The sequence below is a fragment of the Aulonocara sp. 'chitande type north' Nkhata Bay genome, linkage group LG22, assembly GCF_057382095.1.
Source record: "Aulonocara sp. 'chitande type north' Nkhata Bay isolate Kocher_YH1m ecotype deep benthic linkage group LG22, A_spYH_male_GT1.1, whole genome shotgun sequence".
Classification (NCBI taxonomy): Eukaryota; Metazoa; Chordata; class Actinopteri; order Cichliformes; family Cichlidae; genus Aulonocara; species Aulonocara sp. 'chitande type north' Nkhata Bay.
Genome location: NC_141364.1, coordinates 35,238,289 through 35,263,646, shown reverse-complemented (window position 1 = coordinate 35,263,646; position 25,358 = coordinate 35,238,289). Strand labels below are relative to the sequence as shown.

General features: G+C 39.4%; 1 protein-coding gene across 1 annotated transcript in view; it reads right to left on the bottom strand.

Moving 5' to 3' along the window:
• LOC147304583 (thrombospondin type-1 domain-containing protein 7A-like) overlaps nucleotides 1–24,953 on the bottom strand; it is a 189,902-nt gene extending 164,949 nt beyond the window's left edge. The window contains exon 1 of the mRNA XM_086279217.1: nucleotides 24,486–24,953. Coding sequence (XP_086135343.1) covers nucleotides 24,486–24,639 — 154 coding nt within the window. The 5' untranslated portion in view covers nucleotides 24,640–24,953. The remainder of the gene's footprint in view (nucleotides 1–24,485) is intronic.
• Between the last annotated feature and the right edge of the window lie 405 nt (nucleotides 24,954–25,358).

Genomic DNA, 25,358 nt, shown 5'->3' with positions numbered 1-25,358 from the left:
GAGAACAATATATCTTACTGAAAGATAAAGAAAAATCACTTAGTACAACAAAAAAAATTAATAATTAGATGCTGCCTTTGCTGCCTCGCAACAAGAACGTATAATTACCATCCTCAGAAAACTAAAATTGGACTTAAATTAAGAAGACACAATCTTGTATTGGCTGTGTTTGGAGAACTCTGAATGTGGAAATAAATCTAGAAAATTCATTGCTGTATAAAGAAAGAAAAACTATTTAGTCTACTAAAGATTTGACTGGGAACATTTCTCGTAATCCACAACAAATATTAAATCTTTGAAAGACTTTTATGAAGTTTTATAGTCGTCACAGATTCATCCATCTGATGCTGCTATTAAGGGATGTATTAACAATTTAAATCTACTAAAATGTAAAAAGTTGTCGTCCTCTCCATTCATCTGTTTCAATGTGTGAATTCCATGAAGTCCTACAGCATTTTCCAAATAACAAAGCCCCAGGTCCAGATGGATTTGGAGCAGTTTTACAGAGCATATGCCAGCACCCACTCAGAATGGTTCCAATTCAAAATGATCACACACTAAACTCCATTTAAAATTTATTAGGACTAAACATGTTCCGTTCTGGTAGGCAATCAGCCAATAATAATAAATGTAGTTGACTACTGTTCTGTTAACAATACATTTATTTATAGGTGCCTTTAAAGACCTTCAGGGTCACCTTACATTAGTACAGCAAAATAAAAGTATAAAGTAAATGAAAAATAAAAAACATGTATGAAAGTATAAAAACTTTCATGACGAAGGGTTTGCAATTATGGGTTTTAAGATGCGATATAAAAGTAGAGCCAGAGTTTGTAGATCTGGTGGAAGTGCATTCTAAAGTCTCGAGGCAGAACAACTAACGGCTCTGAGTCCCACGGTACTCGGGAAGCTGAAGAAGAGAGGAGTGTACGAGGGGGTGAGTATGTTTGGAGAAGATCAGATAAATATGGAGGAGCGAGGTTATGAAACACTTTGAAAGCAAGAAGCAGGATCTTGAAACTGACACTGAGGTGAAGTGAAAGCGAGCTGTTTAAGAACACGTGTTCTAATTTTATACGAGCAGCTGTATTTTGAACTAACTGCAGTTAGTTGGAGAGATGTGAGATGATATGAATGGTTGAGCTTAGCCCATGGTAAACAGTGATCGTTATAAATGTTTTTTCATTCCTGTGGACACCTACATGTTGTTTTGAGAGTACCAAGCACACAAGGTTCTTTTTATTGCATTTATTTTGAACCTTGTGTAGCTGGGTAGTTATTGACAGTGTGTATTCCTTTATATTTAAATCAGTTTAGTTCACTAAGTGCAAATACACACACACACACACACTCATATATACACATGTGCTAATATGCTAATAATAGTTCTAGGTAACATGTTGGAAATACGTATAGCAACCTCACCCAGGGACTCCCAAAGAACTGGTGTAAAAAGCCAAGGATGGAGAAGTGCTCATCTTAATCCATACTGATCGTGCTACTCCCAGATAAGCTCACTGCAGTGTAATCACCAGTGATTAGAATCTGTACAGTTTACAAGATAAATAAATATTTGGAGAAATAGTCGTGTCACTAAAATCAGGCTAAGTCAAGTCACACCAAGAATGTGTTGCTCTCTGTTTTGTTACCCTTTTATTGATTTATTTATTTACAATGTTGCCATATGTGAACCTCGCGTCTTAACAAAGAGGAAATGATTCTACTCGCTGCAGCTGTATAACTGAACTGTTTTGTCTAAACAGCTCGAGGAAAACCAATTAAAACATTTACAGCATTGTCTCCACAGTGAAAACTGCAGTGCAATGTTATAAATACACGGATCATGAAATCTTCTTATTTTGAGGCCTGTGTGTGACTCGGACTGAACACATATATTTAAAATAATAATAATTATTTACAAAAACACATTGTTAGGACAGCATAAAACTTTTAGCGTTTCACTTTCTAACTACCACACGATCTTGTTTCCCTGCAATGAGCCGCTCCCATATGACAATGACACCTGAAGTGCGTTACTCATGTCCAGTGTACTCTATAATTTGGTTATGGTCGCTGGCAGAAAATCCCAGTTCACAAAGACAGGATGTTGGAAATGGAAGCAAGGTATTCTGGGCTTTTTTTGGCAATTTCTGGATATTCTGCTTGATCTTGATCCAAACACCAGCAGAGTTGGTGTCTGAAACACACTTTAAAGACTACCATCATTTTCCATCTCCAGCTGTTGCCTTTCTTGGAGCATGGTCAGGTTGTTCACTTTTCACGTTCGGGGGTCTTCTGTGATTGGGAAGTACCACTCAAACTCTTAAAAGTAGAGACAAGTGATAATGCACAAGCCCGGATCATTTTGACAGGCACAGTTTCTTCCCAAACTCCTGCTAATATTTGAAACATGCCAAATATCTCTTCACTCAGTGTCCCCATAACTCTAGTTTGGCTTTGAATCCAGTTACTTTATCTGCCAACTTGAAGACAGTTGTCATTTTCTTCTGAAGTGGTACATTGTGTTCAATAAGCAGACTCAATATGTTGCACAAGTAAGTGAGTTTTGTGACCCATTTCGAGTCACTGAAATATGCAAATATGCTGTCATAAGTCAACACTCCTGGCTGATAATCTGCCTTTAGATAGCCATCTTACTTCTGCATGTCAGAGAAGGCAGTTTTGCTCGGCGTCCATCTCCTCACAAAATTGCATGAGCACATGCAAGTTTAGATCATTTCTCTGCAAACCCAAACAACAGAAATCTGTCCAATCAGCTCCCTTGGTGCATATGCGGACACAAAAGACCAATTCTGTTTTCCTGATATGTAATGATTTGGAGACTGTGGTGTTACTTGCAGTGACAGTGCACATATCTTTTCTTCGTGCACATCCTCCTGATACAGCACAGAAACAAGCAGTATTGCCTTGTTGTCAGTATCAGTATCTACCTGAATTGTGTGCAACGATGACTTGTTAATCCTCTGTGTCCTCTAGATCCTCTATTAGTGTCAGTGTCAGTTAAAATAGGAAACTGTGCTAACTTTTTAACTGTAACATCAGTTACAGTTCACAGCAAATGTCCCTACCGGCAAGCAGGATCGGTTCCTCACTGGTACTGAAAGGTTTCTTCACCTTAGTCATGAAGTTAGCCACTAGGTATGATGCTCATTTTCTTGATGTGGTGGCTGTAACTAATTCATTTTCACATTTTCTCTTTTCAGAAAACTCCAAAGACTTGTCTTGTAATCCAGGGTGCTTGGTCTCCATGTGCCGAAGCAGTTTTGGAGGCATCACAGGCCAATTTACTAGCCTGTTGGCACATATTATGCATAGCGCGCATGGTGTGTGACAATCACATGCAGTGATAAACCCATGCATAAAGTATCTTGATGCATGTGACTTCTATAGTCACTGAAGAAGTCACTTGGATGAGTGATGAAACATTTCTCCTACTGAAATTGCAACGTCCAGATGAACAGAATCCACTTTTTTGGCACAATTCAAGTAGGACTCTTCTTCTTGAAAGCCGTAGGCTCTAGTTCTGCCTTCTCATTGGGCCTTTTGCCCTTTCCAGAGAAGTTCTTCAAAGATCTTTGTTCTTTTACTCATTTTTGGAAGCTTGTGGGGATCATTTTTAAAATACCATATCACGTGACTAAGATAAGTGTTTTTTCAAAATAAAAAAGTGTGATATTGATTATCACACTCTGATAATCAAAAAAAACATTTTTACATAGTATTACTTATACCACTATTACTGCTTTTACTGCACCATCATCACTGGAATGGACCATTATATGACCTGAACAAAGACAAACTTTGATTTGTGTTTTTAGGGCAGTAGGTAGAGTGGGCGCCCCATGACCGGAAGGTCAGGGTTCGAATCGACTGAACGGTTCCCCTGAGGTACCACTGAGCAAGGTACCATCCCTAGAAACTGCTCCCCAGTGCACCTGCTTAGTGGCTGCCCGCTGCTTCACTGAGTGAATGGGTCAAATGCAGAGAGAGTAATTTCCCCACGGGGATCAATACAATATACATTATTATTATTAACAAGTAATGTAAGGGATTACTATTGCAAAAAAGTAATTAGATTACTGTTACTTTTCCATAAGCATGCTGCGTTACTGCATTACTAAACTGTGATTTTGTGAGTGTCTCATGACAATGATGTAAGCACACGCAACGTCCGTGGCAGCAACAGACGTGTGAAGGTCAACAATGTATAATATGGAGTGTGGCAGAGAGTAGGACCGTGCAGTGTTTAAAGCGTAGACGTACTTATATTACTTTAGGTTTTAATCCATAAAAAGTGACAAAAACATTAGCGTCTGCTGTATGTCATGATTCGGCCGTGTGGCAGGCAGGATGAGGACCCAAATTGCAAACTCACAGACACGGGGGATAAACTCAAAATGCAGCTTTATTGCTGACAGGTGATAAACAATAACGATGATACAAAAGCAATGCAAAACTACACTAAACTGGGAAAAGCTAAAGTAACATATACCGGAAGACACGGGGAGAACCACACACGGCATGAGGGAGAACGCGACGCCGAACAGAGGGAGACTCAGACAGAAATACACAGAGGGTAAACGAGGAAAGTGGGCACACACGGGGAACACAGGTGACACTGATAATCATAACGAGACAGGGCGGGGTGAACTGAACATGACATGTACAGGCACAGAGGTTCCGACAGGAGGAGAGAGAGCACGGGGAAAACACAGACATAACGGGCAGGGGAAACATGGAATAAAACATAAGGAGAGACGAGGGCTCACAGATACACAGAGGGGCACACAGGGGGTAAAAGCCATGAAGGGAAAACACTGAGGGAACAACACAACAGGGCAACTCAGAAGACATGGCCTAAATAAGGAACGAAATACAAAAATACAAGGAACTAAGAATACTGGGCCCACATGGCCCAGGACCATGACACTGTACACTTTGCGTGGGAAGACAACTTGCATATAATTGTTGCAAACAATTTAATTTTTGCTTGATGCAATGTGCATAAAGTTGAAAGATTAAAACTAATCAAGCACGTTTTAAAAAGAGACTTTTTCATTTAATTCAATTTTATATGATGGATTATGCAGAAAAAACAGAACTGGGCTGAAAGGTCTGCTGCTTTATTACTTATTCAGGTTGTTTATCATGTTTTTGAAAGTAACTAAGATACTAAGTAATAAAGTAACTAATTACTTTTGAAAATAAGTAATCAGTAAAGCATCACAATTACATTCTTGGAGAAGTAATCAGTAATTAGTAAAAAATGACTTTTTTCAAGTAACTTGACCAACATTGTTGGGGCCGCTGAATTACATGATTGAACAAAGGTTTTCTCCAGTCTGCTGCCGTCCTGTAACACATGCAGCACATCCTCATGCTATGATGACAGGATAGGCCAGTTTCCAAAGACTCCTCAAAACATGATGAACATGAATGATGCATCATCTCATATCGTCCCCTTACAATGATCTGAATGAAAACATAGCATTTACAATGTTTAGATGGGTGATAAACACATATCCAAACATTAGCAAAGATCATGCACATTTTCCATGTCAAAGGCACAACCAGAGAGCAGGCCGAGCATATGATACAACACTGTTTTATCTATAGCTTTGTCTAAATACATTAAATAGGGAAACAATTTTGTCTGTTAAAAAAGATGCTCATGTATGAATGAATTTATCAACAATTAAATAATTTTTTTATGTATCAAATAGTTAAACACATTTCTTGATTTGCTTGTTTTTTACGTAACATAAGCACTTTATTTTAAAGCTGAAGTGCAGCTTTTATTTTTCAATGAATAGAATAGAATAGAATAGAATAGAATAGAATAGAATAGAATAGAATAAACCTTTATTATCCCATGGATGAGAAACTTCGGTGTTACGGAGCTCTTACAGCAAGGGAAAATAAAATATGAAACGAAGACAGATGGATGTTGGATGTTAGCTTAGAAAACATCCTCTCCTCCCCAACCTGCTCGATGGACTTCAGCAGACAGTCCAGGGGTTTAAAGTTTAAAATAAATGGTGTAAAATAACCACAAAGACTGCCTCAGAACCACCATTTTAATTATTTTAATTAATTTTTGCTATTTGTTAACACCAATATTTAAAAAATACTACAACAACTTGCTCCATGGTTCAGCCTTTGATACGCCGTTTATTTCATACCCCATTGTGGAAGCAGCAATAAAGAACAATAATTAATTGGCTAATATTGCTTTTCATGCCTGAGTAGCTTGGATATTAACTTGGCTGGAGGAAACCCAGCATTCTGTAGTCACACAGTAGGCTCTCCCTGTGGTTAGTGCCCTGAGACTGCACATTTATTTCATCACCACAACCCCAACTCGATTTTCAGCACTGAATTTAATTATACCGGTGGCTTGAAATTACCCGCAATGCCCATAAGTGCTCCCAATGGAGTTTGGGGGTGGAAGCATGGGACATTCTAAGCAGGACAGAGGAAAACACAATATGCATAGGATATGTAGGATGGACAAATGCTGCTTATGATGCGACAGACTCTACAGAAAAGGTCTGAGAAATGAAGCCAACGTGAACGTAGCTTAAAAACTTAAGCACGTAATTTACTGGGTTGTTTTTATTTCCATCTCTTATCTCATCATGTAACAGCGTGTGTTTGAAATTTTAAGGTTTATGGACTGTCATCATTTCTACATTTATCCTTTTCTATTCCTAACAAATGTTAGGGGCGCCATGTGAAGCAGGTCTGCCAATTTCTGCTGTGGAGAATCAGCCTTAATGATACAGCCTCAGAGGAACGTTCAGATGTGTCGGGATGTCTTAAAACATGACGACGCAGAGCTTCAGATGTTATATTTTGAAAAACTACCTTCTTTTACCTTTTAACATTAAACTGTTATGCAGCAGTATTCACTTAGAGAAGGGGTAGCTTTGCAACATGTTAAACTAAATCACTGTGTTTATATCTATATGAGGTACTGCAGTGCTGTGAAAAGGTATTTTCTCCTTCCTGATTTCTTAGTTTTATTTGCAAATTTGTCACAATTCCAAGTTTTAATCTTAGACAATGATAACACGTGTAAATGCAAAATGTGAATATTTCATTGATTGAAAGTGAAAAAGTTTTAAAAAGCTATCCAAACCTACCTGGCCCTATGTGAAAAAGTAATTGCCCCCCTTGTTAAATCATGAATTAACTGTGATTTTCTGGAACGTTGAGTTTCATTTCTATAGCTACACCCAGACCTGATGACTGCCAGTCCTCTTCATTCAACATATGCTGTGATCTAAAGGAACTCAATCATCATTTCTAAAATTCAGGACTCCAGCTAACATACTGAGACATTTTTTACAAACGGAGAAAAACCCGAATAATGGTGCGCCTGCCAAGGATTAGCTGGCCTACCAGAATTTTTCATGTTACTCATCGATGACTCATCACAGAAGTACCCAGAACAACATTTAACAAACTCAGTTAAGGTCAACGTTCATGATTCTTCAATAAGAAAGCGACTGAGCAATCATGGCAATAACATTGATCTTTTCAATTTTTCACATTGTATCCATGTCTGACATTTAGGGAATTTGTGACGTTATCAGTGAAAATAAAACAAAAGGAACCAGATCAGGAACAGCTGTGGGTAATATCTGTGCAATAATAGCTGCATCAGTGCAGTTCTGTTTGTCCATGAACATTAACAACAGCTGTTATTCAGTGAATGTCCTGTAAGGACATCTTCAGAGCCGCTGCTGTTTGTTTCCATTGTACTGGACCTCTGGGAGAAAAACTCTGTCTGAACAGGGGATTAAAGCAGCTCCTACAAGTTCCTTTAGCTGCCTCCCTTTTTGTTGTTTGTTGTACTGTGTAATAGCTCATTGCAAGTAGCAACAAGGTCGAATGGCTGTTAGGTTTTAATAATCATGATGCGCTCACAATGGAAAACTTTCTGCTCTCTCAGCAGCATGATTCTCTAAAACCTGTCTGTATACTGAAATATTCTGCAGCACATGATGGACATTACGAATGGAAATGAAGTGTGCTCACTGTGTAGCAACAAAAAAGGGGGTTGGGTTTGTACAGATCATGGCAAGGTTTGAAACCCCCAGGCCTGGATGTAACCTCAGCATAACAAGAAATGCACCTCCCCACTCTACCTCCACCCAAGAAAGAGCCAAAAAAGTCTGGGCTATGCCAAAATAACAAACACAAGATCTCTAAAGGTCCCTAATCTCCCCTGCACAAAATACACATCAAACAAAACACATTTTTTTCTAACCCTGTCACTCCTACAAGGCTGCTGCAGTGAAAGAATACGAGCTCTCTAATTTACAAAAATATTTACAACGATCTTGACCAGATCTCATAATCACAGACACACAAATTTACTCACACTACTCACTAATAAACTTTTCAACTCTGGTGGTTAAAAGGCTGCTGTCCATCCAATTATTCAAACGGGAGCAGCAATCAATTCAAGCCAAGCACTCTGCATGGGTGTGTCTTCATAGAGACAGGTGTCTGCTAACCCCAGGCAGGGAAGAAAAAGAAAAGGCCACACCCACAACATCTGGTGGGAGGAGTCAAACACACACACACACACACAAACATGATCTTGGCTCATAACCAAGAAACTTTCATCCCTGCATTAGGGAGGTTTTTATTTTCAATTATCCTCAAAAACAACCTTTTCTAATATGTGTCCTAATATACACAGTTAACATTATTTTAGCGCTTTGGTGCCGAAACTTAACGAAACAGCAATTTCAAAAAATACAACTTTACAACAAAAAAAAGCTGCCGTGTGGACACCACATACCAGCATGCTGTATAACTCTTAACAATGCTATAATGCTTAATACGATAGATTAGAGTCTTTCCTAAACATTTATTGTAAAAGCACAGTGATAAAGGGTAGCTCAGGGTTGTTCTTTTAGAACAAAGCACAGTTAAAGTTAAAGTTCAGTCTTCATTAAGATCCCATGAGACAGTTTGTTTGTAGGGAATCAAAACAGTTTCCCAAAGAGTTCCCAGTTTCAGTCTCTTGTGTGCCCCCTGTAGCTTTTAAAATCCATCTTAAAATCTTTCAGTAATCATCTAAGTACTCTCATGTGACACTGTTGCTAATTCAGCTGCTTTGGCTCCCCATCGAGTCCATTTTAAGATTCTGGTTCTGACCTTTAGAGCTCTTCATGGACAAGCACCAGCCTACATGATTGAACTTTTACAGTCCTATGTCCCTAGCAGTCCCTGAGGTCATGTGATCAGGGCCTTCTTGTTATTCGGCATACAAGCCTGAGAAAAAAATCATAGATAATAAGTAGGTGGAGCAACCTGTGACATTTATGTTCTTTCCACTTTCCGCACTGGCAGAGTGTTAAACAATTTTTTCAGACAGTATGTAGAGCCAGACTGAATCACGGAGACAACAATGTGAACATGTGTGTTTGTGTGTGTGTCTCAGCACGACAGCGCAGCATGCAGACCAGATTGTTTTGTGGAATAAATATATTAGCTATTATCCAGACACATAAACACACACAGAATGCAGTCGAGTCAATAGGCTGGGGGTTCCTAGCAGACCTGCAGACACAATGCTCTCCCTAGTTCAAGAACAAATAACCTGACACAAGGTAGGAATGTGACAGCATGAAGATTATGAGGAGGGAATAACAGCTGCTTTAAGGAACTGTGGCAGTAACACATCTTAGAAGCAGAACCTTTTAAGAGCTCCGAGGTTTTGTGACCGTAAGGTTGGGGATCACCATGTATGAGTCAACATGAGAATAAGTGGTGTGTGCTTTGTTAATGTGCAAACATGTGTACAAGTGTCTTTGTTTAATCATTTATATTGTTCTTCATTTAAAAAAGCTTTAGGTTCTTACTTTTTGCACAGTTGTGATAAGCAAGAACCTCATTTTAAGATTTGTAAAATTTCTTTTCTGTCTTCTCTCTAAGGATGCTGAGAAGTTATAGAAGTCTTACATCCTTGCACATCACTCTTAACTAAGAGCAGTAACTGTAATTTATGTCCATATAATACTTGTAAAACATCTTGGGGCTTAAAAGATTTACATGTAATACTTCAATTTTCAGCTAGTTTCAGCGAGTTGATTCCAGCAGGCACAAATGTTTCACAGTTAATGATAATGTGCTGAGGGCAGTTAATCATGGAAAACTGAAAACAATGACTCCTGAAAAAACAACAACAAGATATTAAACAAATAAATAAAATTGGCAAATAAAATCAATTTATAGATGGACAAAATTAAAAACATCAACGATCAGACAGACCACAGCCAGGTTAAAGAAACTGAAAAGAAAAAAAAAGATATTCTACTTGAAGAGGTGGAAAAGAAGCATCTATTTCTAAAGAGGCGTTCCTATGAAATGGGCCCAGAATAAACAAAACATCTACCAAGATGAATAAAGAAAAAGCAGGAGAGAAACACAGCACAGAAAATTAAAGACCCACACTCAAATAAACAGAAAAAAGACATTTCATCATTACTATAACCACCTCTATAGACAACCACCAGCGGAGAAAGATAATACAATGAATGGCTTTTTAGAGCAACTGGCTCTGCCATCAGTGGAACTTCCTAAGATGAAATACATCAGAAATTAACAAAGCTATAAAATTTTAAACAGAAAAATCAATTGGTAGTGAATAGTAAACAATAGTACAAATTATTTAATGAAGAATTCATATCAGTACTTCACGCCACTTTCAATTGGACTCAAAAAAATAAGATGTCACCATCATGGTAAGAAGCGATAATCACAGGAATACCAAAACCAAAAAAGGAAGATTGGCTTGTAGTTTGTGCAATCTCCATGTTAAATATAGACTATAAAATATATACGTCGATCATTTCTGAAAAAAATGAACACACTGGTATCAGAAATAGATGAAGACCAGACGGGCTATATAAAAGGCCACCAAGCTCATGGTAACATTACTGTGCCAAAGAGAAAACCTGAGCATTGATGCTTAAAAGGCATTTGATTGGGTAACTTGTCAATTTCAAAACATTGAAAAAATTTGGATTCATTGCAAAAATAAAGATATTAAGGGAAAGTTATGACTCCTGTACATATCCTATACAGTCAAGAGACTACTACAGGAAGGAAATCCAGGTGGACCCTACAGGACGACAAAGAGCTTGATATTCAGGAATTCACATTTGATTTTGGTCAGCATGGAGACATGCGCGCCACTGAAGGTGCACAGTTGTGACTTGAAGAGACGCAGCTTTGCCCGGACTGCTTTCATGCACACATACAGCTTTGGCTGCTCTTTGGAAAAAAATTGTTTGCTGGGTTAGCAGGCTGTGATTTGCATAATGGAAAATCAAACAAACACTTTCTCTGGGTTTCCATGAAAAAATATTAATTTTCCGCCTACTTTAAAATTTTCTGCAATTCTGCGATCACTTGCAATCTTGCATCTCTTTGATTCTGTTATTTCTGGTGGGCATGAGCCAGTGTTTTCTTTGATTGCTTGCTTGACAGCTAAGAAGTACAATACAGTTAAGCACAAATGTTGTGTGTGAACTACAGTCTGTTATATTTTTAGAACGGGCCAATTAAAAACGGTTGGCGGGCTGCAGTTGGCTCGCGAGCCGTAGTTTGGACAACCCTGAATTAGAGAATAAAACCTGGGATAAAATATGTGCATAGCACGTCATACAACCACCACTTGGAGAATCCAGGAGTTTACCTGGAAAAACGTGGTGCGATACATGATCACATAAAGATTTAAAAGCAAACGGATAAAGAAACACGGAAATGCTGGAGAGAGTGTGGGCTCCATAACGCTGGCCACACACGTGTTCTGGAAATGACAAAGACTAAATGTGTTCTGGGGAACAATTAGTGAACTGATGCATCAGATATTTGGAGATACAATTGCAATTACAATTTTCTTCTTTAACAGACAGAAAAGAGGACAAAATATACATGTGAGTTTGGCTGATGAATGGATTACAGTGTACGGAGTAACTAACTGATTTTCTCATGGGTGTCTTTAGAAAGACTGGATGATGAGACCACAGGGTTCATCAAATTCACAATCAGCAACATCAAAATCTAAAAATCATCTGTGTGGGTCATAAAGTCAGCAAATTTATTTAAAGGATGCTCTTATAATTCTTGTGCTTTCTTAACCATCAATTCTAAATGAAAATGTAGTAAATGCTGAAAATGTTGAGCCATATAAGACTTGTTAGGCTTCCCAGCAGCAGACGTGGCTCCTTCTGGTGACTGTGAACATACCCTAAATCTAATCAGCGGTCGTGGTCAAATCTTTCTTTAAACAAAGAATGGATGGATTCACTGCAGCAGACATACAGGACCTGCTGAAGCCAAAACTCAGTTTACAAACAGCATTGACAGAAAAAAACACTGAAGTACTGAAACAAACAAATACTTGTAGAGAAATACTAGTTAGATAATTTTTAGCTAATGAAATTGCAATATTGGGTTGGGAAGAGGTAATGGTTTGAATTCAAATACACAAAACTGCCTGTCTCATGGAGCTTCTCTGACACAAAGCACTGAAGGCAAACTTGCACATCCTAGAGATTAGCAATGTGTTCCTGCTCGCAGCTAAACCTGTTACCTCCTGGTAAGCAATGGGAGCATGCCAGCAGATTGGCCTAAGAAGCGTAAAGAGCTTTTCATCACCTGGCATCTTCTAAAGGCCCACCTCTATTAGTATTCACCTTCAGCTGACACTCTGCTGACACAAGATCTAAAAACTTTGCTCGGTCCAAAGTTATTCAAATGATATATAAACACCATATGTAGTCTTAGACATACTGAGATTCATATGATTTGTGGATGATACCAATATCTTTTTTACAAATGACTCTTATGCTCAGTGTCTTGGGGACGTCACTGGGACCCAGGCATACCCACTAAATGAGTTCCTAAGATACAAACACAAGCGGAGACCACCAAGTGACCTCTTGTTATTTTATTTTTTTAGAAACACTAAAAGCCAGAGACACACACTCTTTTGTTCCATTGGCAGATTTTTTTTTTTCACTTATTCCAACCAAAACTATCTTGTATTAAATGAAAAAATGGAAAGTGGAAATGATCAGTCTAAAAACAAGTTCCTATATCTTACTGAAATGTTACTCTGTAGCTGATTTTGTCTTATTTTAAGAGTGATGAGATTATTTTGACAAATAACACAAATATACTTGGTTCAAGATTGCACAGTTTGAGTTTTTGCAGTGTTCAGCTGCCACTAACCAGGTAGAGGTTTTCTCAAGAAGCTGGGACGCCACACTTGGTGACTTTAGGGAGGAAGCATAGCCCGACAAACAAGCATGTGGTAAATCATCTAATGGATTATCCCAATTTGGTAACACACTAGTTTTTTTTTCTTAGCTGTGATAACATACACAGCTGCATGGCATCATTCCTTCCTCCTGAGCTTCATAAACTGCATTGGGTATGTATTACAGATTACTTGCTACTTTTGCATCACTTAATAAATGTCCTGAAACACAGTCAAACAACAACTAGTGAACACAAAGCCGACAACACAAAGCAAGGCTGAAAGCAAGCCCAGAAACGTTTACATATACAATAGAAACACATGTAGACACAATTCTGCAAAGAAGAGTTGATAAAATTGCTACACAGTGATGTGAAAGACTCACTGCCAGGTATTGGAGACAGTTGACTGTAGTTGTGCTGAAACAAATCAGTTATTAAGTGTAGAAGGCAATTATAATTTTTAAATAGGGCCAGGCAGGTTTGGGTAGGTGTTTCTCTGTGACAAATGTGCAAAAACCTAATAAATCACTTTTTCACAGCACTGTACGAATGGAGGATGCAACGCTACAAGCCTGACTGCTTTTCACTGAGTTTGCTACATGTTCAAGACCAAACTGTGGCTGCTGGGGTCTTTATACACTCAGTTTGAACAACACTCTGGGTTCGCAGGCAGCTTTGTGTTAGCATATTCTCTGTAGAGATGCTTGTTTGTGTCCTGGTGGCAGTTGCCTGGTTTATTGTTCATATCTCCTCTCATGAAAAGCCGTGGACTACGCCACCATTTTTCTCCTTTAGCACATGAATGAAATCAGCTGATTGTAGCACACTTGAGAAAGCATGTTTATGTGTTTTGTTCCTTTTCAATTCACCCAGCGTGCAGATAACAGAACAACCTTTGTTATACAAGTAACAACAAAACTGTAACTGTATTGTAATTATAGTACTACATTATAGTACTACAAATTTTCTGGGAACAAACTGATCATATTGGGAGAGATGGCATTCATGTTACTGTTAACTCAAGTTTGTCTTGAGTTATTAAACCATTTTTGATCAGTGTAACGTACAGCAGCCTAAGCCTGTTGCACCAGAACTAAGGAAGGCTTCACCTAACACACCCCTGATTATAAGCTTAGTCAGAGACCAAGGAGGACAGAACGCCTTTTACATTGTCACTGAAAAATACAGAATATTTATCTGACTCTGAGTTCACTTCAGATTAAGTTGATATATTGGGTGATTTTTAAGGATGTTCTCACATCTGCAGTTTTTAGTCCGTTTAAATTGAACTCTGGTTCATTTTCCTCCTTGTTGCAGGTACGAACAGGGTAAACACACTGGGGTGTGACCCCGAGACCCTTTGGAGGACATGGTCGAGGTACGGTTCAAAATGAACTCCAGACTGGTTTGTTTATGGTGTGAACATGATCCGACTGTGATCCCACCAACTACCAGGTGTGCGTTACAAGTTTGAGCTACAAATTTCTGCTGTATTCTCAATGCAGCAAGGTACTATAGATGTGCAAAGGTCTGTACAGGCTGGCAACTGGCTGTGAAATGAACATAAATGACCTTCGTCCTGTATTTACTTTAGTTGCTCTCACCCCAGATACATCTGGGCAATGAGCAGACTGAGTGTTTTTGCATTTGTTGAAATGTAAATGTAAAGCCATCTCAGTATTTCAGTCTTGGTCTTGTCCTGACATAAAACAAAAACTTGACAATTAATAATATTTCCTGGAAATCGTCCAGTCCAGATTACAGTCATGGAATACACAGCCTTGGGAAAAACTATTGTAGTACATCTATAAATGCAAAAGTCTTTTAAAAAGTGCTGTAACTAAGCTTGGATGATTCCACTACGTTTTTCTTCAGTCATCTACTCGCACAGAGTGCATTATCATAACTTGAGCTGTATGACTATGGCTACTGTAGCTCCTCTGAAAAAGAAAGCAACAAATCAAAGAGTGACTTTCTGGTATTACTCACAAACACGTCTTAAAGCAGATAACACATTTGCTGGAGAGGAAATGTTTCCATATTTAGAAACCCTTTGTCTTTCCTGGAAGAAAAAGGTCTTTAAAGCTGGAACATTTTCCTATTTGTTAAAGAAAGAGGAAAGCAGGAATGCCCTCAGGTTTCTTTTCAGCACTGCACAAAGGCATAAACTACAAAGTTGTGTTGTGTGGTCCTGTTCCTGATTTCCTATTTTCTTGTATGTTTGTCACACTTAAATGATTCACATCAACAAACAAATGTTAATATTAAACAACGATAACATGAGAAAACACAACATGCAGTTTCTAAATGAAAGTGTTTATTATTAAAGGGAAAAACCTAACACTGGAGCCACTCTTCTTTGCAGAATTGCTATAATTTAGACACACTGGAGGGTTTTTGAGCATGAACCACCTTTTCAAGGTGATGCTACAGCATCCCAGATTCAGACTAGGCCACTCCAATCTTCATTCTGTTTTTCTTAAGCCATTCAGAGGTAGACTGCTGTGTTTTGGATCATCATCCAGCTTCATAACCCAAGTGTGCTTCAGCTTGCGGTCACATAGTGATGGACCGACATCCTTCAGAATGTCATGGTTCCATTTACCACAGCAAGTCCTATAAGGTCCTGTGACAGCAAAATAGCCCCAGGCCGTCACACCACCGTTATGTACTGTTGGTATGATGTTCGTTTTCTGAAATGCTGTGTTTGTTTTATGACAGAAGTAATAGGACTCACGCTTTGCAAAAAGTTCAGCTTTGGTCTACAGAATATTTTCCCAAAAGTCTTGATCAAGATGTTTTTGGAAATCTGAGACAAGCCTTTGTGTTCTTTTTGGTCTGCAGTGGTTTCCTCCTTCTTTAATGGTTATTTTGTGACCTCCTGAGTCTTCGATGTGCTCGTGGAGCTCTGGTGAAGCTTCCTAGGAGTGACCAACCTACCAAAGTTTTCTCCATCTGTGTATAATGGCTCTCACTGTGGTTCACTGGAGTCCCAAAGCCTTAGAATGGCTTTGTAACCCTTTCCAATGACTTTGTTTTCAGGTGTTTCTTCAGGTCGTGGCATGAGGTGTTGCTTTTTGAGATCTGCTCCCCTTTGTCAGACAGGTGCTATTTAAGTGATTTCCTGACTTCCTGACAGGCCTTCCAGTAATCAGGCCTGAGTGTGATTAGTGAAACTGAAGTCAGTTTTTCGAAAACTGTGGTTAATCACAGTTAATTCATGATTTAACAGGAGGAGCAATGACTTTTCCACACGACCAGGTAGGTTTGCATTGCATTTCTCCCCTAATGGATTTAAAAACTCTATCTTTGTCTAACATTAAAAAAATGTGATGATCTGAAACATGTGTGACAAATATGCAAAACACTAGGAAACCAGGAAGAGGGCAAACTGTTTTTCAAACTACTGTAAATTATGTCCAATTATTGGATGCATAAGTGACAGGTAGGAGAAAGAGGCTGAAGTGCTCCTGGATTGTTCTGTGAGAAACTGTCTGCTTCGCGATGTGACGGTGACGATCAGACAGATGGAGATCAACATCTGAAGGAACAGGACAGCTACACAACCAGTCTGTACTGGGACACAGTGTTGGTGGAGGAGTATATATACCTGAGCATCCACACTGAAATCAGACTGAGCTGGAAGACCAATACAAAGACTGTACATAACAAAGGGATAAATAGGCTATATTTCCTCAGGAAACTGAAATCTTTTTGATCTTTTTAAACAATAATATTAATGATGATGATGCCAGTACTGGTACCCTGACATTCAAAATATTTTTAGTACGTCTTCCTTAATTATAATTAATTATGTCATCTTTTAACTGCTTCATGAAACTGGCCAGTCTAAATAGCTGAATGAAGCACTTGACCCAGAGAAACACTTGATCTGTAGAAGCAGCTTCAGCTTCAACTCCTGCCTCATTTTTAATGTTTATGCTCTCAAGACTCCTCTCAGCTTGTAGGTTAAAGGTCACCTTGAGAGAGGGTGAGGGCTGAGGTTGGGGGATTGATTTTGTGGGGGTGAAGAAGAACAATAAGCAAGCCATGTGACTCGAGGTGAAGCCTCTTCTCTCTTTTGTGTGCCACATAGAGATGAGCATCTGCAGCAAAGAGCTTAAACAGAGCTGCATGCGAACGATGCCACAACACAGTGTTATTCTCTGTGTGTGACCTTTACAGCATTAAATAACCTTCATTTATTGCTTCTTTCTGAAGCTTACTGAGTCTGGACAAGATGACCTGCCCCATCAAATTCCATCATTCATTGCTCTGATTTGTGCAGCTCTACAGAAACCTTTGTTGTTCCACAGTGGACCAAGCAGCACACAACTGCATCACTTACACTGGCAGTTGTGTTTATGCCTCAAAGGTTGCTTTAAACAGATGAGTAAGTGCAGCGCAGACATATAAAGCACCAGTAACTGGTTTTCAGGACTGCCAGGAGCTGCTGCAGTGTCTGAAAATTTATCAAAATGATTAAACATAGATGCTTTGTACAGACCACTATGTTTGTTTTTGTATTTGTAAGACTTAACTATGTGAAAGGCCGTACTTAAATGTGTTGTTTTAGGTTTCTTATTGTTTTCCAAAGGTAACAGAAAGGTTTAGCAATATGATTATATAATTTCCCCCCAAAATAGAAAATAAACTGTGAATCTCTGAAATTTGTTTAGAAGTTATTTGTGCCATGTAACAACTTCAAAACAGTGTCAGATGTTTTTCTTGTTCAAAACTACAAAAGATGACACTCAGTGGTCATGAATGAAAGTCTTTAGCTGTGTGACTGACTGGAGAGGAAACAGGGAGATAACATTTAAAGAGGAAGACCAGCTGATCCCAAACCTTCTGTCTGTGGATTCTATACTCCAGACACGCCCAGACACAAATCTAGTCATCTGCCAAAAGACACCACACTGTGCCAAATTACACATTGTCACCAAATTCCATACATATGGGTGTAATGTGGAGGCTGATGACTCATCTGTTGGTTTCATGGTCCATTTTTGGTCTGGTTTAAAATGGCCTGCAGGGAATGATTTAACAGATTCTTTATTAATATTTCCATGTTCACTTCTGAACATATTGCTGCAGTCGCCAGAGAACCCATGTCTTTCACGTTAGTACTGTCGCAAATTTCAGCCACCCATCTGCACCATGGACAAAAATAGTGGGCTGCATCTTGAACAACCCCAGGTTTCTCTTCAGCTCTGTAGCCAGGCTGACAAAAAGTCAGAGCTCTGTTGAGCCAACCATCCCTTTAACGTTAACTAGTAATGACTTCATGAACTTCTTCACAAATAAAATTTTTATCATTAGAGAAAAAATTACCAGTAATCATCCCACAGATGTAATATTATCTACAGCTACTCTTAGTACCATTGATGTGAAGTTAGACTCTTTTTCTCCAATTGATCTTTCTGAGTTAACTTCAATAATTACTTCCTCCAAACCATCAACGTGTCTTTTAGACCCCATTCCTACAAAACTGCTCAAAGAAGTCCTGCCATTAATTAATGCTTCAATCTTAAATATGATCAACCTATCTCTAATAATCAGCTATGTACCACAGGCCTTCAAGCTGGCTGTAGTTAAACCTTTACTCAAAAAGCATCTCTAGACCCAGCAGTCTTAGCTAATTATAGGCCAATCTCCAACCTTCCTTTCATATCAAACATCCTTGAAAGAGTAGTTGTCAAACAGCTAACAGATCATCTGCAGAGGAATGGTTTATTTGAAGAGTTTCAGTCAGGTTTCAGAGCTCATCACAGCACAGAAACAGCTTTAGTGAAGGTTACAAATGATCTTCTTATGGCCTCTGACAGTGGACTCATCTCTGTGCTTGTCCTGCTAGACCTCAGTGCAGCGCTCGATACTGTCGACCATAATATCCTATTAGAGCGATTAGAACATGCTGTAGGTATTACAGGTACTGCACTGCAGTGGTTTGTATCATATCTATCTAATAGACTCCAGTTTGTGCATGTAAATGGAGAGTCCTCTTCACACACTGAGGTTAATTATGGAGTTCCACAGGGTTCAGTGCTAGGGCCAATTCTGTTTACATTATACATGCTTCCCTTAGGCAGTATCATTAGAAGACATAGCATACATTTACACTGCTATGCAGATGACACCCAGCTCTATTTGTCCATGAAGCCAGATAACACACACCAATTAATTAAACTGCAGGAATGTCTTAAAGACATAAAGACCTGGATGGCCGCTAACTTTCTGCTTCTTAATTCAGATCAAACTGAGGTTATTGTACTCGGCCCTGAAAAGCTTAGAAATATGGTATCTAACCAGATTCTTACTCTGGATGGCATTACCTTGGCCTCCAGTAACGCTGTGAGGAACCTTGAAGTCATTTTTGACCAGGACATGTCCTTCAATGCACATATTAAACAAATATGTAAGACTGCGTTCTTCCATTTGTGCAACATCTCTAAAATTAGAAATATCCTGTCTCAGAGTGACGCTGAAAAACTAGTTCATGCATTTATTACTTCCAGGCTGGACGACTGTAATTCATTATTATCAGGATGTCCTAAAAACTCCCTGAAACGCCTTCAGCTAATCCAAAATGCTGCAGCAAGAGTCCTGACAGGGACTAGAAAGAGAGAGCAGATTTCTCCTGTTTTGGCTTCCTGTTAAATCCAGAATTGAATTCAAAATCCTGCTCCTCACATACAAGGTCTTAAATAATCAGGCCCCATCTTATCTTAATGACCTTGTAGTACCATATCACCCTATTAGAGCACTTCGCTCTCGCTCTGCAGGCCTACTTGTTGTTCCTAGAGTATTTAAAAGTAGAATGGGAGGGAGAGCCTTCAGTTTTCAGGCCCCTCTTCTGTGGAACCAGCTTCCAGTTTGGATTCAAGAGACAGACACTATCTCTACTTTCAAGATTAGGCTTAAAACTTTCCTTTTTGCTAAAGCATATAGTTAGGGCTGGACCAGGTGACCCTGAATCCTCCCTTAGTTATGCTGCAATAGACGTAGGCTGTCGGGGGATTCCCATGATGCATTGAGTTTTTCCTTTCCAGTCACCTTTCTCACTCACTATGTGTTAACAGACCTCTCTGCATTGAATCATATCTGTTATTAACCTCTGTCTCTCTTCCACAGCATGTCTTTATCCTGTCTTCCTTCTCTCACCCCAACCGGTCGCAGCAGATGGTCCCGCCCCTCCCTGAGCCTGGTTCTGCCGGAGGTTTCTTCCTGTTAAAAGGGAGTTTTTCCTTCCCACTGTTGCCAAAGTGCTTGCTCACAGGGGGTCATATGATTGTTGGGTTTTTCTCTGTATCTATGAAGCGCCTTGAGGCGACTTATGTTGTGATTTGGCGCTATATAAATAAAATTGAATTGAATTGAATTGAATCTCTTCATTTTTCAGTTCAGACTTAAGGCAGGCTGCATGGTTAGGTGAAGTCTGTCAAAAACAAGCTCTTCTAATAAATGTTAGCTTGTAAAAAAAAAAACTCATGCATTAGACGTGTATGTTACTTAATTACTCCCAGGAGAAAGCAATATAAAATTATATAAAATAGTACCCATCCATTGTAAAATAATATCCATGCTGTAGACTGTAACCTCCTCCTCTGGCACACATTGAAATCAGCTGATTGTAGCAGAAGAGGGATCGATTCCTTTCCCTATCACCAAGGTTATTATCGTTAACCAAAACTAGAAGTGAAAAAACATTTTCGTTAACGGAAATAAAAATAAAAACAAGACTTTGCAAAAAACGGAAAACTAACTAAAACTGTAATGAGCGTTCACAAAACTAACTAAAATTAACTGGATTTATAGCGAAAATGTGTTTAGTTTTCAATAGCGTCGGGTGAAAGTGAAGTGTAGTTTCCAGGTTTTTTCTTGCTGTGTCTCATTGTGCCAGCAGGGGGCAGTACGTTAGTCGAGTCGTCTGTGTCGCTGCTCCGTCCCACGCAGAATCACGTCAGCAAAAGTCGGGAGAAATCGCCAGAGTCCAATTTCATATTACTCTGAATATGATTGCGTTTTAGATAAAGCAAGTGTCTTGTAGTGGAAAGAGACAAATTATGCGGAACATTTCTAAAGGGAACCTTTGAAAAGCTCACACAAGAAGGCTAACCTAGCTTAGCTTGAGAAGGTAAGGGAGCACGCCCAAGCCTCATCCCCAGAAACAGAAGCTAACCCGTGTGATGCATCCCGAGACAACTCCACAAAAACCATTAATGCAGTGCTTCCAACAGCGAGCCGATGGCTGCTGGTTGGTCCGTTCGCAGGAACATCACAAGCGAGAGGAAGCGTTGGTGAATATGTTTATTGAGACTGGGATATCTACACAACTTTTTGCCTTCAAAAAGTTTAGCAATTCACCCGGAGCTGCAAGAGGTAATAGTCTCATTGGGGCCAAGATATATATCTTATAGTTGCCTGCTATCAATGGTTGTTCATCTGCCCTCATTTATTTATTTATTCCCATAGGTGGGGATGTGAGTTGTCTGTCTCTGCGTGTTAGCCCTGCGACAGACTGGCGACCTGTCCAGGGTGCAGGGTATGGTAGCTGGAAGAGCAACATACCCAAGGATAAGCAGAAGAGCATGACTGATATGATGAAACTGGGATGTTGTTACACTTCATTGTTGCAAACACGACGAAAACTATAACTGAAACTAAGGGTTTAAAAAAAATAAAAACTAAACTAGCAAACAAAAGGTAAAAACTAATAAAACCTGATACAAAATTGAAAATCTGAAGTCAAAACTAAATAAAAAAAAATACTAATGAAAATTGCAAAACTATTAAAACCCTGCCTATAAGTGACCAGGACATTTGTTCATACAGAATTTGACACTCAAAATAACTCTTTTCCTGAGATCTCAGCAGGCAGCTTTATTTATTGTGGGAAAGGATCAGGACTGCCAAGGGTTTTGATACTTCCTAATCTGACAACATGGAATAAATGTAAAAATAATAAAATGATGAAATGAGAATTTATTAATATCATACAAGAACCCGATTAGGCAGTAACACCCCAGCATGCACAAAAACACTGACTGTTTTTTTCTACACTGCTGCCATTGTTCTGTCAGGGTGACAAGAGCTGCACCCAAGTGCCAAGCACAGACACACTGAGGCCAAGAAGAGAGACGCCACACAAACATGTCTATACCGTATCTAGGTTAACTTTGTCTGGCCAATCTGCTCTGGTTTCTCTGCCCTTAATCTCATCCGCTGCTTTAACACAGTGGGAGGTACAGCACATAATACAAAAGGATTTCCATTCCTTTGCACATGGTGTGAACAATGAAGCTTGTAAACAACAGCTATGACAGGAATAAATAAATGATCTTTGATGAGAACGTATAGTGAGTGTGACCTATTTGTGTGTTATCTTGTTGTGTTTTTATACTGGAGTAAACCGCTGCCCGAAGATTGAAGGGGAAAGGAAACAAAGTCTCAGTTTGAAGGAAATAATTTTTTAAAGTGCACACAATCACGTCTAGTGTTATCTTGTGAAGTCAGACCTGGTTAAAATTATTTTATATCCTATACTGTGTTAAAAAACGGATAATGTTCACAACAAAATCAGTATTCTAAATTATTATAAATAGAGGCCAGTCTGAGAGCAAAATTACCTGAGCAGGTCAGGAGCAACAAAAGAAGCTTTTCCATTAAAGAGACGACGATTTCGATGCATAAATCCAACTAATCAGAAAGTAAAATGAGGGTAATCGTTAAATGAAAGTAGTCCAAGTGTGAAATAGCATAAAACCAGCTCTAAAAGAAAAACCATTAAGCAATACTGGTGTCTCACTTCTACTAAGGAGGAAACTCACCAAACAAAAGAAAAAGTAAACAAAACAGGTGAAAGCACATGTACCATCAACCTGCTACCATCATTTTCCACATAAAAATGAAAAGAAACTTTACAGCAATAGATGTTACACAGATGCTGGTATAAAGAAAAAAGGAATAATTTATTGTGAATGTTTTTCCTGGTGTCCCGAATACACATCTGGGAATCTTAACCAATTAGGGGACGCAAACATTGCAGAACATTCTTTAAAAGATTTTTTCGGAAATATTTTTATTTCAACCCCACGGATGATTACTACGCTGCACATGCTATTCTTCATAAACAAATGATTGCAGATCATATTTTAGACTTCATCAAAAGCCATAGTTGATCTCATGCAGGCTGAGCTTTACTGCCGGGTTATGTTCATTGATCAGTCACTGGTGGTACAGCGGTTGCAGAATCCCAGTGAAACCAGGACATTGATCCAGAGAAAGAGAAATTAGACAGTAGAGAAAGAGAACATTCATCTCCAGCTGCCCCTAAAGGGCACCTTTGTCTCAATGGGTCAACACAGTTCCACCCCCAATTTCTGCTTTCATCACTCCTCCTCTATCCTCCTCCCCTCTTTCTCCCTTGTGTCCTTCTGGCCATGTGCTTGCTCTCACAGAGTGAATGAACCTTGGATGGTGAGAGGCACCACCCTAAACAGCAGCAGTGAGGATCCTTGTATTGTGTTTAGACTGTAAAGCTGCTGTACTCACAAGTCATCAGCAGATACCAAAAACACCTGCATCAATAGTCAATTACTATTTGTGTTTGTGTCGCTTCCTTCGCAGCTAGCTTCCATTTTTCCCCACTCAGAAACATAGCAACATATGCAGCTTTGCTACACACACAATTTCTTATCAATTGCACACATCTCAAAATGTGATAAATGAGTCCAATAGCAGCATAAGGCAATCAAAGTGTTCCAGCTGTCTCTGTCTGGGGGAGTGCTCTGCCAAAAAGACTGGAGCACAATGCACATCTCCACCCCCCAAACGGGGGCAAAACCCCCATTCACTTCAGGGACTGCAGCAAATATGTTATCAAACTCTAGTGTAGCAAGATGGCTCCAGTGCATTAACCACAAAAAGACCATGAGAAAATAAACTTTTGGTTTAAAAAAAATATTAATTTATGAGATATATTGATCCAATCATAAAAAGTGAAAGAAACAAAAAAGAGCATGTTCACCCTTTTCATTTCCCCTTATGTACTGTGTTATGTACACAAACATTTGCATATGAATATTTCAGCGAGAGTGTAAGGTTAGAACATCCATCCAGTCACTCAGTGTCTCAGGGACCAGGACTGAACGAGCAGAGAGGATGGACTGTACCTGTTCGCCAGATGTACATGGGTCGAGTTTCCACTGCAGTTTGTGCATCCAGTTCCCACATGGATAAAAACAGCAGCGCTAACGTCCAGAGAGAGAGGAGTGGGGCTCCTTTCAAGACCTCTTGGATCCTGATACCTCTGCCGGCCGTCCCCATGGCCACCGCACGGCAAATACTGCTGTTCCCAATGCAATCGAGAGGAAAATGTGAGCCTGGCCACAAGGTAGAGAGCGGCACTCAAGTGAATTTTCTGCTTTGTCCACGCCACCGCATCCAAGAAGTAATCCTGAGCAAGCGAGGGTGAGGTTTCCTCACGCTCTCCTCTCCCTCTGGGTTTCTCTTATTCCCCTGGCTACTTAATGAGTGCGAATGAGCTCTTGCAGTAATAAAACAGGGAACAATAGATCCCTAAGCCCAGCCTGCTCCTGCTGCTGTATGCCGGGTAATGTAGCGCCTCCCTTTCTCTCGGCTCTTTCTCTGCCTGTCTCATTCTCTCTTACACACACAAGCAGTTTATGCACACATTTACACACACATCCTGTCCACCCGCCCTGCTCACTCATCTCTCATGCTGTTTTACAAAGACCTGAGAGAAGTTCTAGGTAGCTGAATCAAGAATGTGGAGATGTGTTTGTTGGTGAAATAAACAAGTAAGCAGCAGCAGTTTTCCTATTAAAGCATTATTGTATTTTAACTTTTTATTACAATAAAAATGACCATGGATGGATGGATGTGTCAAAAGAAGGGTATGTAAATGGTAAATGGTAAATGGTAAATGGTAAATGGCCTGTATTTGTATAGCGCTGTTACTAGTCCCGCCTAGGGACCCCAAAGCGCTTTACACACCCAGTCATCCACCCATTCACACACACATT